This window comes from Sinohyriopsis cumingii, chromosome 5, assembly GCF_028554795.1.
Source record: "Sinohyriopsis cumingii isolate HCF-2022 chromosome 5, ASM2855479v2, whole genome shotgun sequence".
NCBI lineage: Eukaryota > Metazoa > Mollusca > Bivalvia > Unionida > Unionidae > Sinohyriopsis > Sinohyriopsis cumingii.
Window position 1 is genome coordinate 69,466,844 of NC_142965.1, and position 19,854 is coordinate 69,486,697.

A 19,854-nucleotide genomic window follows, 5' to 3' on the forward strand; every position below is an offset into this window, starting at 1 on the left:
CCATATTGGGTGTGATATTGGTACATTTTCATTCATGACAAACTAGGCTTCACATGTACATGAGTACAAGATGGCCGCTATTGCTTAACCGGCTTGAAGCAGCTGTTCTGTTTTTTTGCGCCGTTTTTCATGATATATGTGCTTCTTGCCTGTCTTCGTCTACATTATTGTCTTCATTATGCACTGGCTGTTCAGTTCGTATGTGTTTTTCCATCTCCTTGTTTTGGAAACGAGAACAATTTGACTTTTTCTCATCTGTCTTGCTCCACTGCTACAACTTCCTTTGTTGTTGAACAAACTGCCATCATGTGACACTTGCCAGTCGACCCGTTTATGCATTGATGGACCCTCATTAATTGCTTTAGATGACCAGTCCTTGGCTCTCCACACTACATTGTGCTCTTGACTAAACAAACTGGGACTACATTCATCATTACTTAAAAAGAAACGTTTGTTTCAAAGCTGGCCAGGGTAGAACAGGACAAAGAATTCCAGTTATCACCCTTATGCCCTTTCCAGTTCAACAATTAAAAAATTTGACCATTAATTTAGATAACCTAATTCAAATCCCTATTAAATAGTCAACCGTTGGGTCAAACATCTAAGAGATACCTCTGCGTATTGCATTATTCAATGCCCCATCCGTAGGACCACCGGAAAAGCGCACAGAGATAGTTAATTTTATCAACAAGCAGATTATTGACGTCTTTTCCTGAATGAAGCATGGATAAGAACATCAAGCGATGAGCCCAAGTGCACGGATCTAACACCTACTGGTTACTCCATCAAGTCATTCCCCGCCACTCTCGCAGAGGTGGAATTACTGTCATCACAAAGAACTCCATGATCAAATGTCTTAACCACACCACAACTTTCAATTTCTACCAAACATCATTTGAACTAGTCAAAGCCACACTTACACTGTCACAAAGGTCAGTCCATTTTTTTCTGCCTATACCACCCTCCTCCTAGTAGAAAAAACAAGCTGACTGAATCCCTCATTTTGGAGCAGTTTCCAAATCTCCTGGAGTATGGAAATTCGATAGGACTGGCAGCCTGATTATTCTGGGAGATTTCAACTTTCACTTTAACTGTCCTGGAAACCCAAACACATGAAAACTCCTGGATTCCATTAATGTTTTCAACCTCAAACAGTCAGATAACCAACCCACCCATAAACATGGTCACATTTTAGACTGGATTCTTTACAGACCTGATGATAATATTCCACATTCCTCCCTGGTATCCCATGAACTTGCATCAGATCACCTCTGCATTATATGCCATCTGGACGTATCAGTCATTAACCCTCCACCTTTATTTGCTACTAAGAGAAACCTCTGTATGATAAATAGAACCAAACTAATGCAAGACATCCAAGCTAACTTAACAGCTTGCTTACCTCCTACCGAAGAACAACTCAATAACTGCCTGCGTTCATTGCTTCACAAACATGCACCTAGCTACAGCTACCAAGTGCAGAGTATCAATTCAAAAGTGTTCTCCATGGTATAGCAGTGTTAGGGACCAGCTTCGCGCTGCTGAAAGAGACCGCCATAAAGCTGAGAGGCTTTGGCTTTCCACCAGACTGTCTATTCATAAGCAAATCTATGAAGCCTCTAAGAAGAATATCACAAATATAGTCCATGCAGCGAAATCAGCCCACTACACTACTAAGATCATGGAAAGTTCCAGCTGCAAAGAGCTCTTCGAGATTACTAACAAGCTAATGTCAAGGAACAAATCTACACCACTACCAACTACCTTCTCTCCAGTCGACCTTCCTGACATCTTTGCAAATTTCTTCCATGACAAAGTACTTACCATTAGACAAAAGCTTGACACCACAATTTCAATTGACTTGTCATCACCATACAGTTGGGATACAGAATTTCAGTGGCAACCATTAGCAGCATTTGAACCTGTCTCTATGGATTTAGTATGTACAATCGTGATGAAGAGTGCACCAAAGTCATGTGAACTTGATTCAATTCCAACATCACTGCTGCTTGAGTGCTTAGATCCAGTATTGCCTTCAATAACTGATGTTATTAATACCTCTCTCTCGTCCGAGGAATTCCCATCATTTTTCAAAACTGCCATCGTAAAGCCTCTGTTGAAGAAACCAACACTCAACCATAACGATTTAAAGAACTATTGCCCAGTTTCTAATCTCCCATTCATATAAAAAATCTTAGAAAAGGTTGTTCGACCTCAGCTTGTATCTCATCTAAATTCAAATAGTCTTTTTAGCCATGTACAATCTGCATATTGCCCATGCCACAATACTGAAACTACTCTTCTAAAAGTAGTTAATGACCTTCTCTCTGCTTTTGATAGCGGAAAGATTAGCCCTCACCCTCCTTGATTTGTCTGCGGCATTTGACACAACAGACCATGATATATTACTTCACTGTCTCCAGCATGTATTTGGCATTCATGATACAGCCTTACTGTGGTTCAAGTCCTACTTAGTCAACAGGACAAAAATTGTGTCTGCAAAAGGAATACACTCCAGCCCAGTTACTCTACGTTGTGGTGTTCCACAGGGGTCTGTTCTTGGACCTGTTCTCTTCATTATATGCACTCAGCCACTATCAAGTGTCATAGATCATCGTCCAGTGTCTCACCAATTGTACGGTGATGACACCCAAATATACAAATCCAGCCATCCAACTTAAGTTGAAGCTACCATCCAAGGTGTAGAGAGGTGCATTTCTGATGTGAAATCATGGATGACATTGTAACAAGCAGCAGATGAATGATGATAAAACTGAGGCCATTCTGATCACAACACAAACTTTCTTGGTCACTTCCTTTACCTCAATTAATAATTATCAACAACACCAACATGTAATTCACACAGTCAGTAAGAAACCTAGGTGTCACTCTGGACAGTACTCTCATGTTGCACCAACATGTCATGAACATATGCAAGGCTGCATATCTTGAGCTGAGGCGCATCAGCTCCATTCGCAAATATCTTTCAGTTGATGATACTAAAACACTTGTGTGTTCATTAGTTTTTTCAAGACTGGACTATTGTAACTCAATTCTGTCTGGTTCATCTCAATATCTACTTCACAAACTTCAAAAAGCTCAAAAACTCAGTTGCTCGGATCATATTTAGAGTACGACAAACAGACCACACCTCTCCACTGCTCTGTACCCTATAATGGCTATCCATTCAATCCAGAATCAGACACAAAATTTGTTATCTGTGCTATGTTTCACTGTCGGACTCTAGTCCAACATACCTATCCGACCTCACCGATGTGTACACACCAGCAAGATACATACGCTCCTCTTCTAACAATCATATACTCATTATTCCCACTACAAAAATGAAGTCATATGGACAACGTTCTTTTGCATACCAGGGCCCAGCAACGTGGAATGAATTACCCACTGAACTTTAAGACACAAAGACACAGTGACCCCATTCAAGAGTGCTCTTAAAACTCACTTATTATGACTGTAAGAACAAACTTAAAGACCTAATAATGTTCCCTGCCTTAAACATTTTCAGCACGGTTTTTATGTCTTTTAATTTCATGTTTTTTGTTGTTTGTAATAATGTCATTATATCTGGGTTTTTTTTATGTTATAGGTGTTTTCTAATGTTGTAAAGTGCTTAGAGCTTCTAAAGATCAAGCGCTATACAAAGTCCTCATTATTATCATTATTATTATTATTATTATCATTATTATGAGGAGATTAGGTGAAATGCCCATGAAAATACGACCATTCAGGAGGAGTAGTAGAAACCCATTTCAATGAAACTATCTGTTTGTGAGAAGAAACAATATAGTTTTCAAGTTCTTCAATATGACAGCCATATCAAATGACAGATCAGCATTATTTTCAATAACAAACAAGTGGACATCATACTATATATTTTACTGAAAACTTAATGTCAATATGACTACTTAAAATGAGGAGTATTGATAAAAACATAGACAATGCCATCTTTATTGTGTTTATGATTCTAGGTCTTAAAATATGTAACAGAAAGAACACAAAACCAACTGTTAAGTAAAATCAGCAAGCAATTCATTTCTCTGCAATACAACATGAAAATTCAAGAGATAATTCCAGTACTATGAATCAAATCCCAGATAATCCGACATGTCCAATCACGAATCCAAAAATACAGAAATTTCCAAATGAATTCCATTTCTTGAGTGTCCTCATATAACACGATACAATCCAGAATGTCTTTAAATAACAATTCATTATAGTGTCTCTTAATCTAAAAGTGTATGAGCACTTTAATAATTCCAAGGAATATTTTAAATAAATAAGTCCTCTTAAATTATAACTGAACACAACTGTAAACTCTGATCAAAATGACTTGAAACAGGAAAGAATTACTTGCTTATCAAACCCCTTTTTATACACATTTTGACTTGATGTAGATGTGAATCATTCCAATGGAAACTTCTAGTATAATTGTAAACAAGACTAAGCCTAGAATGTTCTGAATATAGATGCTCTGTAAACAATGTTTACAACTTGCAATCATTGACCAAAGGTATACAATATAAATTAATTATACATTGCAACTGGATATCTCATAAAACCAACAAGACCTGCAATTAATAATTTTTGCAAGTTTCATTGCAAGACTTGCTGAAGGTTACAAAATGCAACAATAACAAACTTGATCTAATGGGCACTTTACGGCAGACAGAAAGACCATTACATAAGTTCTATCAACCTATCACCTGTTGATCAAATGGGCACTTGACAGCAGACAAAAAGGCTATTACCCAAGTTCTATTGATCTATCACCTGTTAATCTAATGGGCACTTGATAGCAGACAGAAAGGCCATTACGTAAGTTCTATTGATCTATCAACTGTATATCCAACCAATGTGTTCCTATAGAAATGTATGTCATAATATTAATACATGTGAAAAGCCATTTTCAATCAAAATTTGTTACTCACCTTAAGGAAATATGTTGTCTGAATATCTCCAGCTTCTTTACAGTTTCCACTTGATTAGGCAAGCGAGATATCAGCTGTTTCAGGGCAATGAATATGAAGGACACAACCTCACTCGTCTTGTCTGTTTTTGATTCTTGCTTCAATTCCTCAACAGCAACACCATCCAAAAACTTCAGGACAACATCCTGGACATTTATAACATATAATTTGAAATGTACAACTCAACAGTGGGACTGTCAGAATTAATGGAAATATGAAATGTACAACCCAACAGTGGGACTATCAGAATTAAAGGAAATATGAAATGTACAACTCGACAGTGGGACTATCAGAATTAAAGGAAACATGAAATGTACAACTCAGTGGGAATATCAGAACTAAAGGAAACATGAAATGTACAACTCAGTGGGACTATCAGAATTAAAGGAAACATGAAATGTACAACTCAGTGGGACTCTCAGAATTAAAGGAAATATGAAATGTACAACTCGACAGTGGGACTATCAGAATTAAAGGAAATATGAAATGTACAACTCAGTGGGTCTATCAGAATTAAAGGAAATATGTATTCTGCTCTGAGTCAAAGTGAAATTTAAAGCACACAGCAAACTGTAGGTTACATTGATGGTATTCAAAGGTAGGGGCTTCATGTCAGAGAGATTAAGTAATTCTGAGATACATTCCTCCCACCTAAAACCAAATGAACAGTAAATGTTTCCTCAACACACTGCCATAGCCTAGGGAATACATTAATAGTCCCATCTGCAAGGCAAAATGTCCAAACTCACACACTTATGTCCCAAATTGAAATCTCTTTTGATGAAGTATAATCCCATCTCTTCCCGAGTTACTACATATTGATGAGGACATGTTCCATAATCATCTATGCACTCCCCCACACATCATGGTGTATTTTCCCATGCTAAATGGAACGGTCTGACATTTAGAATGTTTAACCCTGCATTCTCTCACCTATCACACACATATCATTCATCATAACAAGTGAATGACATATTTTGTTTCCAGTGAAATGCTTTACTCCATTATATTGAATATTTTTCAAATTCTGTAAGGCAACTGCACATACATCTATGGTGAATTCACTAGTGTATAAATGTGTCAACTTACCTTAACTGGCATAAAGTATGTCTGCACTGTATGTGGAGTGAGAACATCTGTGCACTGTCCAAATGGTCTGGAAAATAAACCAATTACAATTTTTATAGTAAGTTTTAGTAGATGCAAAAAAAAAACTTTTACTCACACCCCAATGGTCTAGTAATGAGGCAGCATGGACTAGTGGTTGAAATCATGGACTTGAGGATAGGGAAAGACTTAAAATGGACTGATACCCTATCAACAGAAAGTCAGAGTCATTTATTTCTTGTACCCTGACACTTTGGATATTCAAGGATAATCTCAGACTTTAGGAACTACGTGACTGTACTGACTTTGGACGACACTAACAGAGGTATATTTGGTTTCTGAACTGTGTCAATATATAAGTTAGTACTAATGACAGTTGCAATATACCCCTTAAATCTAAAATCTAAAATAAGAAAAGGTGAACATGAGTAGAAACAATATTTATTCTCGACACCACATCATCAACATCTACTCCAGCTTAGGTTGATCTTATGATGGGTAAGAGAAACAATACCTAGGTTAGTACTAACAACAAGGATCAAAATATACAGTAGCAAAGATCAAAATACACAGTAGCAAAGATCAAATTACACAGTAGCAAAGATCAAAATACACAGTAGCAAAGATAAACATACACAATAGCAAAGATCAAAATACACAATAGCGAAGATAATAATAAGTAGTAGCAAAGATAAACATATGCAATAGCAAAGATCAAAATACACAGCAAAGGTCAAATTACACAGTAGCAAAGGTCAAAATACACAGTAGCAAAGATCAAAATACACAGTAGCAAAGATAATAATTAGTAGCGAAGATCAAAATACACAGTAGCAAAGATAAACATATGCAATAGCAAAGATCAAAATACACAGTAGCAAAGGTCAAAATACACAGTAGCAAAGGTCAAAATACACAGTAGCAAAGATAATAATTAGTAGCAAAGATCAAAATACACAGTAGCAAAGATAAAAATAAGTAGTGGCAAAGATAAAAATACACGGTAGCAAAGATAAACATACACAATAGCAAAGATCAAAATACACTGTAGCAAAGATAAAAATAAGTAGTGGCAAAGATAAAAATACACAGTAGCAAAGATAAACATACACAATAGCAAAGATCAAAATACACAATAGCGAAGATAATAATAAGTAGTAGCAAAGATAAACATATGCAATAGCAAAGATCAAAATACACAGTAGCAAAGATCAAATTACACAGCAGCAAAGATCAAAATACACAGTAGCAAAGATAAACATACACAATAGCAAAGATCAAAATACACAATAGCGAAGATAATAATAAGTAGTAGCAAAGATAAACATATGCAATAGCAAAGATCAAAATACACAGTAGCAAAGATCAAATTACACAGTAGCAAAGATCAAAATACACAGTAGCAAAGATAAACATACACAATAGCAAAGATCAAAATACACAATAGCGAAGATAATAATAAGTAGTAGCAAAGATAAACATATGCAATAGCAAAGATCAAAATACACAGTAGCAAAGGTCAAATTACACAGTAGCAAAGGTCAAAATACACAGTAGCAAAGATCAAAATACACAGTAGCAAAGATAATAATTAGTAGCAAAGATCAAAATACACAGTAGCAAAGATAAACATATGCAATAGCAAAGATCAAAATACACAGTAGCAAAGGTCAAAATACACAGTAGCAAAGGTCAAAATACACAGTAGCAAAGATAATAATTAGTAGCAAAGATCAAAATACACAGTAGCAAAGATAAAAATAAGTAGTGGCAAAGATAAAAATACACAGTAGCAAAGATAAACATACACAGTAGCAAAGATCAAAATACACTGTAGGAAAGATCAAAATACACAATAGCAAACAGCAGATTGGCCACATATTATGTGATTTGCTTCTTAGCAAAGTATCTGGTAGCACTCTATTACTACTAAACATATAAATGGGAGAATCACAGGCCCATTATTTGTCTGATTGTCAAACTTGTTCCCATCACTTTCTATGACCGATTCGCAAAAGCCTATATTGTTATTAAAATTTATAGTAGTCTGCTGATCTTATTAGGAGATGCCAAGAAACAAATGTAAATCATCCTTGTGAAGACATTCTGCAATCAAATTTTCACAAAGTAGAAAAACGTTACCTGCTACTGCTTTTTTAATTCTAATTTAGTGCAAATACACTGAGAATAAATACATGGATGTTTCAATCCAACATCTTTCTCAACAACATATAACATGACACAGGTATGGCAAACAGACTGAGTGCTTCAGATGCCATAAATATGGACACAAACAAAGACTTTGTCCATCAATGTATTATACATATTCGGAAGCAAGGCCACGAGTGGCCGAGTGGTCTAAAGCGCTCTCCGTTACGGATCACTGCCATCTCACCTGTCTACGTGGTTTTGAGTCTAGGATACGGCCAATGTGGGTAAGTGAGAAAGCTTGCCAGCAGCTTCTCGTGGGTTGGTGGTTCTTCCAGGGTTCTTCATCCACCATTAATACTGGCCGCCATGCATAGCCTATCGTGTGCTGAAAAATGGTGTTAAACCCCATAACAACAACAACAGTATTAGGAAGCTGGCAAAGAGGAGAATGCCAATGCTTCATTTACAACAAATCTAAATGTACCTTAAGTGAGACTCTTGACTCTAACTATTCAATGGATACAGCTACTGTAAATGCAAAAGTTAATGGATTTTCAGGATCTGTATGTGACTTTGAAGACGCTAATATATATGAACATTTAAATATAGAAATAGAATGTAAGAATGATAAAAGTAGTATGGAGACAATCTCAGTGAGTACCTCATTGCATGATGACATACATATAATTGATATGAAACTAAATACAAAAGGTTTTAACATAGGTCACTTAAATGTACAAGGTATAATGGCAAAAAATAGACCAGATTAAGTTAATGTTGTCTTCCAAGGAAAATAATATGCATGTTTTAGGACTCACTGAAACCAAATTAAATGCTAACCACAATGATGATCTATTTCACTGTCAAGGCTACAATAAACCATTATGCAGGGACAGAGAGACAGCAGGGGGAGGTCTTGTTCTATACATTAGGGTAGATGTAAATGCAGAAAGGCGACTTGATCTGGAGTCAGAAGAAATTGAGAGTATCTGGGTGGAAATTTTTCAAAATAATGCAAAATCATTCCTAGTTCGTTTCATTTATAGGCCACCTTCCTCCAAAGCAATTTGGAATGATAACTTTTTGAAACAAATGGAAAATGTTCAAGCACAGGAGAAAGAAACATATATACTCAGAGATATAAATAAGGACCTTCTCAATACTCAAATAAGGAACAACTGGATGGAATTTATTGAGTCATTAGGCCTAGTCCAGCTGGTAAATAAGCCTACAAGGGTAACAGAAAAATCGAGCACTCTTATTGATCACATTTATACCAACCTACCAGACAATGTGGCTTGTGTTAATGTACTGAATGATGGACTTAGTGACCACTGTCCTACTTTTTTGACAAGAAAGATTAAAATGCAAGAAAAATAAGAAAATACATACAAAACGATCACTTACAGATCGTTCAAAATTTTTAATGAAGAACAATTTCTCAATGACCTTTATAAAGTTCCATGGAATATTATCCAAAATTTGGATGACAGAGAAGAAACTCTGAGGGTGTGGACTGACTTATTCATGGATGTAGTCTCTAAGCATGCACCACTTAAAGTACATCGAGTAAAGACTGAAATTCAACCTAATTGGCTTTAATTACTACTGAAATCCTAGATGCTATGAAAACACAAGACCAATTCAAGGCTATGGGAAACCATGCACAATATAAAGTATAGAGAAGAAAAAAAAAACAAGTATGATTAAAAAAGCTAAAAAAAATTATCCATCATTGCTTGAAAACAAAAGAAGCAACATAAACTCCATTTGGAAAGTCTTCAATGAACTCACTGGAGGAACACACAAAGATCAGACAAATAAAATTCACTTTCTTCTGGTAAATGACACCAAAGTCACTGATGACACTCAGACATTGCAAATGTTTTCAATGATTTTTTTCACCAACATTACCACAAAATTAAAAGAACCAGTGATAGAAAACAACTTTAATGAACTGAAAAAGTTCTGTAGCAGCAAAATGTCTAAGGAGGTATATTTCTCTATCCCACCAGAATCAAATAACTTTGTTAAAAAATGTCTCAGTTAACTTGATACCAAGAAAGCTACAGGACTTGATCAGATTGGTCCATGACTCATTAAATCTTCTGCCTCTGCTATTGTAGATAGCATAACATTCATAATCAATTTAAGTATTGCATTACCTCATCTGTCCCCAAAATATGGAAAACTGCAAAAGTAACTCCTATTCACAAATCTGGTTCTAAGGATACGCTGTTAACTACTGACCAATTTCAATACTACCAAACTTGTCAAAATTGATTGAAAAACATGTCCATGACTCATTCATGTCATATTTAACCATACACTTGATGTTACACCTAATCAATCAGGCTTTAGACAGAAACATTCCGGTGAGACTGCCTTGATCTCCCTAACTGATAAATGGCTTCAAGCTCTTGACTAAGGCAGAATAATAAGATCTGTATTTGTAGATTTCAGGAAAGCTTTTGACATGGTGGATCATGAAATCCTTTTGAAGAAACTGAAAATCTACCAATGTGATGAAAGAACAATTAGATGGTTTACTTCTTACTTAAGTGAGAGAACACAACATGTTTACATAAATACTGTTCTGTCTGAACCTGGAACAATTTGATATGGAGTACCACAAGGTTCAATTCTAGGTCCATTACTATTTATTTTATTTATTAATGACCTACCACTTTTACTAAGAGACTCAATATCATCTACAGATCTCTATGCAGATGACACAACATTGTCAGACACCCAAAACACAAAGCATGAACTTGAAATTTCTTTACAGAATGCCCTAAACAAACTGGAAAACTGGTGCACATGCAATGGCATGCTGGTAAATACTGGTAAAACTAAAATATTATTTATCTCAACATGGCAAAAAAGGACAAATCTTGATAGTGATGAACTATGTCTGACAAGGAAGGATAAAAATTTGCGAATGGTCTGTCATGATAGACTACTTGGTGTTCTGGTAGATAATAACCTATCATGGACTGAACATATCAAACATATCAGTGAAAAAGTCAATTCAAGTGTATGGCTTCTCAGTAGGATTATAGACATTTTCTCCCTGAAAGGCACAGAAAACTATTTTATAACAGTTACATACAACTCTATTTAAACTACTATAATACAGTATGGGGTAATTCAAATGATAAAAACGTAGCAAAGCTGGCACATCTTCAAAAAAGAGCATTAGGGCTAATATCAATCCAGAAAGAAAGCAAGGAAAACTTTGCTGGTAAGTTAAAAATATTACCTACTAAAGACCGAATCTTTTTGAGAAAAGCCAAATTAATGTACAGGATATCCCATAATAGTGCTCCTAAATATTTACAATCACTATTCCAGTATAGGCTACATAATAATACTCACCACCTGCGATCCATGTCTACCAAACAGTATAAATTTCCCAAACTAAATAAGGAGTTATTTAAAAAAAGCTTCCAATACTCTGGAACTCTGCTCTGGAATAGTATTCCAGTTGAGATTAGAAATGCCCACTCAATTTCCTTCTTCCAAACCCAATATATCCAGTGGCTTCAGAGATTCAGCTAAAATAAATAAATTCCTTTTTATGAGGGCATCAAGGTATTATTTCTTAGCTAATTGTGCTACCCTCTTTAAATAAGGTCATTATTATTATTATTATTATTATTATTATTATTATTATTAGTGTCAAGCCAGATCCTTCACATCATGTTGTATATACTGTGTATATTGTACATAACAGATAGAAGGCCTCAAGGTAGATTAGTTCTGTAACTAATTGAGTTACCTTCTCTAAATAAAGTCTTTATTATTATCATTATTATTATTATTATTATTATTATACAGTATATAATCTTATGCCTTTTGAGAAAAACAACAACAGTATCATATCCTTGTTAGATAAGGCATATAGTAAATAAAGTCAATATTATGTAAGGGTAAGCAAAAGAAACAAAGGCTTTCTAAACTTATCCCTAAAAAAATAAATTCCTACCATTAGCCAAAGCTCAGCTAAGCAAAACAAAAACTCGTGGAGAGAAGTGATACTAATTTATATATGGATGGTACCCCTGCCCTCCAGTGCCAGGTTCCTGAACTTAATTCCCTTTTGTAAGGTATGATTAGGTCATTTTACTACAAAAATGATAACTGTTTGCTAAGTTTTATTTTTGCAATTTGCTGAATTTCCTGTCAGGAGCTTGCTAAAGGCAAAACATGCTGCTTCAACAACCAGACTTGAAAGTATTAGAAAAAACCTAAATACTTGGTACTGCTAATAAATATTGTATTTGGTTCCTGAATTGAATAATATTCAAAGAAGTAGTAATGAATAGCTTAAAACCTAAATACATTTTTTTCTCTTTTTTCTCTCAACTCTATTGCATCAATCTTTCGCTACTGCTTCAGTTGTCCTCATGCAGACCTCATGCTGAATCTAAAAGTAACACTAACAATTTGAACTGTTGTTGACTATAATGTACCATGGGGATTAAAAGGAGCCAATTACAAAGTAAGCATTGTCCTTTACTGTGGAACTATAGCAACCAATGACAAAGCTCTTGCAAAAGAACCAAGGAATAAGAACTTTTACTTTCTTGGTATAAGTTTCTGAAGCTTCTAAAAGGTGGAGTTTAACTTTCTTATGTATATCTATTACTAAATGAAATCTGTAGATAAAATATCAGATACTAGATTTTGCTTTGTTAATTCTGTCAATTTTAACATAATCATAAGTGTTTTGCTTTCCTGTTGTGCTTAGTTGAAAATATGTAACTGATTTTAAATCAAATGTGATGAGCAAATATCAAATAAGCACAGACACCACAAACACACACACAGTTGTCTAAGTGAAAGAGAGAAAGAGGGAGGGAAGGCCAGAGGTAAAGATAGGAACAGAGAGCTGTATTTAATAAATGAAGACTTTAATCTTGTTATATCTGTATGTTTGTGGTGTTTGTGCCTTTATATTTGAATGTATACGTGTGTTAACTTTACCTGATCAAGGCATCTATGACTGGTATAGAAAGCGGTCCACTTGCAAATCTCTCATACAGAATTTGAAAACCATCTAGAGCACCAAACCTGTTGACTAGGTCTACCAACCATCCCTAGAAAGATGTATCAATGATATCAAAGCTTCTGTGATAATGATAACTAGCAAACTGATGCAATAGACACAAGGTACATTTTTAAAAACACCAGATTCTAACATCAACATATTACTGAATGTCTGTGTAAACTTACAGACTATACTAATAATAATAATAATAATAATAATAATTGACATCAGATATAGTGTGTTCCTGTCTGATCAGGTCACATATCCATGCATACAATTTTTTTTGTCTACCTCAGAAGTGATTCTTGCTTATTTGTGTTATTGAGAAAAACGAAAAATCAAGAATTCTATTTTAAATATTGAAGAAATTAAAAGGAGAATCTGAAATAATGGCCTGAGATTCTAATCAAGTCAACTAAATATAAATACAAATATGCCTATCAAAATTAATGTCTTAACTACCTTAGATTCTGCTTACTCGTGCTAATGAGTTTTTTTTAATCACCAATGTACAAAGAATAACATCAAAAATGTGAGCAAATTGGAAAACAAATTGATATATAGTCCTGGACTGCTGATGGGCTCAACTACATATGAAAACATATATGCCTATCAAATTTCATTTGTTTACATCTTTTGATTATTGCTTATCAAGCAAAGGATTTTTCTTATAAAACAGCAAGTCAAAACTGTTCACAAATTTGTATATAAAAAAATCAAACAACTGCTTTTGTTGATTTTTAAAAATCAAAGCATATTATCTATATATGTCTACCTCTCAAAATTTCACTTGTCTACACTAATTGTGTTTTATACAGTATTGCCTAAAACATTTTGGGACAAATGTACGGATGGATGGAGGTATGTAAATAATGATAGACTCATGGAGAGGACCAAAGCCTGTTTGTCTCCTACATCCTATCAACTTATAGCCATAACCTAACATTTACCCAAGCTGGATTTAACATTAATAAAGTTGTAACAAACAATCCGGTGACCTAGTGGTTAGAGCGTCCGCCTCGGATGCAGGAGGTCGTGGGTTCGATCCCCGGCCGAGTCATACCAGAGACTTAAAAAATGGTGCTAACAGCTGCCTCGCTTGGCGTTCAGCATTAAGAGGTTAGTGTTAGGACTAGTCGGCCTGGTGTCAGGATAATGTGACTGGGTGGGACATCATGCTACATGTCTGCGGCATGATGCCCCAGTGCTAGACATCACTATAACCAATGTAGGTATGTGAGAAAGCTTGCCAGTAGCTTCTCGTGGGTCGGTGGTTCTTCCGGGGTTTTCCTGGGTTCTTCCTCCACCAATAATACTGGCCGCCATGTATAGCCTATCGTGTGCTGAAAAATGGCGTTAAACCCCACAATAACAATAACAATAACAATAACATCACTATAAACTGCCACATTGCAGACATCGTAGCGATATGACTGAAAAACTGTTAAAGCTACGTTAAAAATCAAAATCACATCACATCAAATCACATCACAAACAATCCATTTTCTAACTATGAGGAAGTATACATTCACTGAACAGTTTGTAATGGACAATCAAATAACTGATGAAATGAACAAAATCAATCATGTAAAAGTCTTATTTGTTTGTGTGTGTGCGTGATTTGGATTTTTAACATAGCTTTAACAATTTGTTTAGTCATATCGCTATGATAGTCTGCATTGTGGCAGCTTATAGTGATGTCTAGCAGTATGGCATCATGCCACAGAAATGTCACATCATGTCTCACCCAGTCACATTATCCTGACACCAGGCTGACCAGTTCTAACACTAACTTCTTTATCTGAGCGCCTTGTGAGGCAGCTGTAAGTACCATTTTTGTCCTTGGCATGACTCAGACAGGGTTCAAACCTGTGACCTCCCACATCTGAGTTGGACGCTCTAACCACTAGGCCACTGGAGCAGTATCTTATTTGTTAGTTTCAAACATCATGTATAGATATTGTATGCAAACTGAGACCAGACACCAAATAAAATTACCTGGTAATATCAACTGGCATTTAACATTAGTGTAGGCATATGATAAACTGAGACCAGACACCAATAAAATGACCTGGCAATATCAATTGGCATTTAACATTAGTGTAGGCATATGATAAACTGAGACCAGACACCAATAAAATGACCTGGCAATATCAATTGGCATTTAACATTAGTGTAGGCATATGATAAACTGAGACCAGACACCAATAAAATGACCTGGTAATATCAACTGGCATTTAACATTAGTGTAGGCATATGATAAACTGAGACCAGACACCAATAAAATGACCTGGCAATATCAATTGGCATTTAACATTAGTGTAGGCATATGATAAACTGAGACCAGACACCAATAAAATGACCTGGTAATATCAACTGGCATTTAACATTAGTGCAGGCATATGATAAGCTGACCCTCAAACTTGTTTACTGGTGAAAACAATATGGAACATGAATAATAATACTAACAACAGATAGAAAATTATTACTGACTGTAATCAGCTCATGAATTATTATTTTGCAAAACAGAGTCAACAAACTTCACTTGCAATGTAGTCTCTGTACTATTATTCCTACACTTCAGCAGATTTCACATGGTGTTTATACATAGATAGGGTTAAACAAAAAATGGTCTTACCCTTGGCTCTCTCATGTTTGGTGGTCTGGCAAACAAAGTATCATCTGGAAAGTCTGAATCTGCTGGCACCGTCTCTGAGGGGCGTCTTGCATTGCAGCTATGGAATCTGTAAATTATGAATTATTTACATTTTGAGTCTGTGGTCAAGTACTGATTACTTATATGTATTTAAGGTAGCACTACACTTACTTTCAGATTTCATGCTAACCTTCAATGTGATTAAGGGTTTGGGTTTAGAATGAGTTAATTGTACATATCAATTTCCTCACCATCAAGAGCACATCTGAAGTAACAGAAAATATACAGTCTGATTAAGTGTACTGTGAATAAGACAACTGTAATGACACCAATTCAGGCTGGTTTTAACAGGGTTCGAACATGTGACTGACTAGTTAGGAGTCTAAGCTAATGACTAAGTCACCACGTGGAGAAAGGATACTAACTGCACTATACAACTCATTATGATGAATTAACACATTAAACTTTAGCAGTGTTGAGTCGAAACTAAGCATGATAGGTCTAGATATAATACATTAAAAGATAGAAAGCATGTAACAAAAAACTAAAGAAAACATGTTATCCAAGCTTACAAACAAGGCTGCAGTGACCTGCATCTGGTATAGGTGAATTATCCTCCTTATAATGCCTTAACAGTTACTAATTTTCATGTGAAGATGAAATAGGGTTCAAGATACAAACAGCATAACAAATGAAATTCATAAGTCACTCAGGTATGAAATTTAGGTCATAGTTATTTCATTCTGGTATTTTTGAGTTATTCCTCACAAGATGTGTAAATGGATCAATTTCAAGGATGCAAGTGAAACTGAGTCCAAAATATTGAGGTATAATAAATGAATAGCTGAAATTACATCTAAGAGATACAGGCCATAAAAAGAAAATGGCTGAAGCATGAAAATTAGGTTGCAATGACCTCATGTTTGTATTGCTGGGATGGTCTTCCTGGAATATGCATCAGCATACCAATTTTCATAAGTGTTGGGTAAAACAGGATTCAATATACGTACAAAGAATTGCAGTAAATACAGGAATCATTAAGCAAGAAGACTTGGTCACAGTAATCTTGGTTTGTTACGGCTGAATTACTCTTGTTCAGAAAGTATGTACCTTTCAACGATTGTATCTGAGATAGGGTTTTAGACAGAGGGCCATAACAAATGAATGGCTGAAACAGCAAGATTCACTCAAGCATAAAAATTAGATCAAATTCACCTAGTTTGGGCATAGTTAAATTATTCTTGTTGCAATACACTGATGCACCAAATTGTACGATTGCAGGTGAAACTGCATCCAAGATATTAGGGTGCATTGAAATGAACGAAAGTACTAACTGAAGATATGTTACTGTAAACTAGTTTTTGGAGCTGATTCATTTATTTTTGCCGAGGTGCATTCACATATCAATTTTCATAAGAGTAAGGGAAAAGAGTCCAAGAAAATGAGTGTGTAAAGAACAAATGACTGAAAATACAAAAGTGACACAAACATGAAACTAAAGCCACAATGAACTGAACAGCCCACAAGCCATAGTGAACTAAACTGCCCATAACTATAAATGCATCCACAAACCATTTTTCATGCATGTATCAACATAGTTCAATATATTGAGGGTGTAGCAAAAACATCACTCAATATTTAAAATAAGGTCACAGCAACAGTGTGGATGAGTTACTCTTGCTGAAGTTCATCCACTGGTCATGAGTGAATTACAAGCCAGTATACTGAAGACTAATAAAGGAATGGCTGCAAATACAAAAGTCACTTAAGCATGAACTTGGGTCATAGAGAACATGTATTTTTATGACCAAGTTATTCTTTCTGAGACACATCCATATACCAAGTTTAATCTGTTGGTGAAACAAATTGCTAAATATTTATGGCAAAGTAAATGCACAAGTCAACAAACAGACAATTGAATGTACAAAGGACCACAAGAATGAATGGGCAAAACATTGCATCCCTTCCCGACTTCACTTTGTGAGTAGATAATAAAGTCAAAAGAAATGTGGTACGTGTCATTGACTTCAATACCACATGAACATGAAGTTGTCTATGACCTGCATGTTAAGCTTCTCCTGAGCTTCGATAATGAATACATTTATTTAGCTAAACAAAAAGAAAATTGAGAATGTATAAATCAAAACAGATTAGGATAATCTCATATTGAAATACATGGAAAGAAGAAAACTTTAACACTGAGGTTAATCTAGGGAGTGGACAGGGGTACAGAGGGACTTACAGAAGGGTGTTGGCCATACAGATGGACCCCAATGTGACACTGCTATGTCAATCATCATCAAAGCTGGATTGACAACTAAAGATGTGCTACATCTGAGCATACTTCTAGTATCAGCATAAACTAGCCTTCCACATTCTGAATCCATCAAGATGATCAGCATTATGTTTTGCTATGTACTTTTTCTGTCTGTCTCTAACTTACTTGCACTGTGGATTAAAAACCATGGCTAAGAGTCCAAGAAGTGGTAAACAGTCCTGTGAAAGTTTGGCCACCACCAATTCTATCAGCAACTCTGTATTCTTCAATACACATTTCTGGAATAAATAAACATGCATTTGTACAGCCTATAAAGTTGAAGAAAGATTCCCAGCTATACTGCATGTGAGAGAAATATTCAGTGCTACTATGGTATTCATGGGGTAAATGTTCAATATTACAGCATTCATATGATATTGGCACATCCTGCTGTGTGCTTAGCAAGCATTTCCAACAATCTTGTGAAATAACCAAGAGACGGAATTTAGAAAGAAAGATGTCCATAAGATTTACACCAATTCAACACATCCAATAACTGGTTAGATTTGTACTCCTATAGGTACAGTTGCCTAATTTGGCAGTCATGTACCTATTCTATTTCACAACAGAGACATCTTACCTATAGTTCTGCTTGGATCCAAGTTTATGAAAGTAAGTGACATGGTGAATTAGGATGCTTTTACCCATATAATGAAGTCCACAAAGATAACAGCAAGGAAAAAAACTGTTGCAGAAGCCAGATTACAGCCTGTCACAAACTATGAGATAGCTTTACGGGTGTTCTTGAGTCGCATGGTGTATCTCAAAACAATGAGAGCTTAGCTGTGACAAGAAGAGCAGCTGGTTCTGTGCAGATCTTTTTGTACATTCATGTAAATTATGGACATATTGGTGGCACTTAGGTATACTTTGAGGCTCTTTATGTGCTCTCTTAGAGTAAGGATGTAAACCCAAAGAATCAATGATTATGCATTTGTTTTGTTATGTGAATAGAAGTCATCCAAGAATATAATGCACTGGAGGCTTAAAGTAGAAGAAAGAACATATGGCATTAGATATGGGTTTATCTAAACTTACAAAAGAGAGATGAAGCAGATTGGTTGTACATTCATGTAAATTATGTACATATTGATGACAATGAATTGGACTGAAATTATGTATACTTTGAGGCTCCTTCTGTGCTCTCTTAGAGTAAGAATGGAAGACAAAATGGTCAACGATTATGCATTTGTTTTGTTAAGTGGTAAAGTAGAAGAAAGAACATACAGAATTAGATATGGGTTTATCCAGATTTACAAAAGAGAGATTAAGTAGAAAAGATGTTTGAAGTATAGAGATATCTTTGCAAATGATAAGAATATGAAAGGAAGAACTTGTGTTGTAATTTTCAAGCAAAACCTGTAACATAAATACCCTGTAATGTCCCCTATTTGTTAAGAAGAGAAACTGGACACAAAATACGAGGGATGCTGGAAAAATGTGCTGTTGAGAAAAGTATAATATTTTGATATTCGTTAATAGTCACAGTGAAAAGAAAGATGGGAATATAATGCTCTGTGTGGATTGTCGCCACCTCATTGCAAGAATAATATTTTTATGGCACAGTACAGTGACGTGC

General features: G+C 35.4%; 1 protein-coding gene across 1 annotated transcript in view; it reads right to left on the minus strand.

Moving 5' to 3' along the window:
* LOC149799389 (uncharacterized) overlaps positions 1-19,854 on the minus strand; it is an 86,062-nt gene that overhangs the window by 15,750 nt on the left and 50,458 nt on the right. Inside the window, exons 12-16 of the mRNA XM_089958727.1 lie at positions 18,402-18,514; positions 15,941-16,046; positions 13,239-13,351; positions 6,081-6,147; positions 4,953-5,137 (exon numbers count right to left, since the gene is read on the minus strand). Coding sequence (XP_089814853.1) covers positions 4,953-5,137; positions 6,081-6,147; positions 13,239-13,351; positions 15,941-16,046; positions 18,402-18,514 — 584 coding nt within the window. The remainder of the gene's footprint in view (positions 1-4,952; positions 5,138-6,080; positions 6,148-13,238; positions 13,352-15,940; positions 16,047-18,401; positions 18,515-19,854) is intronic.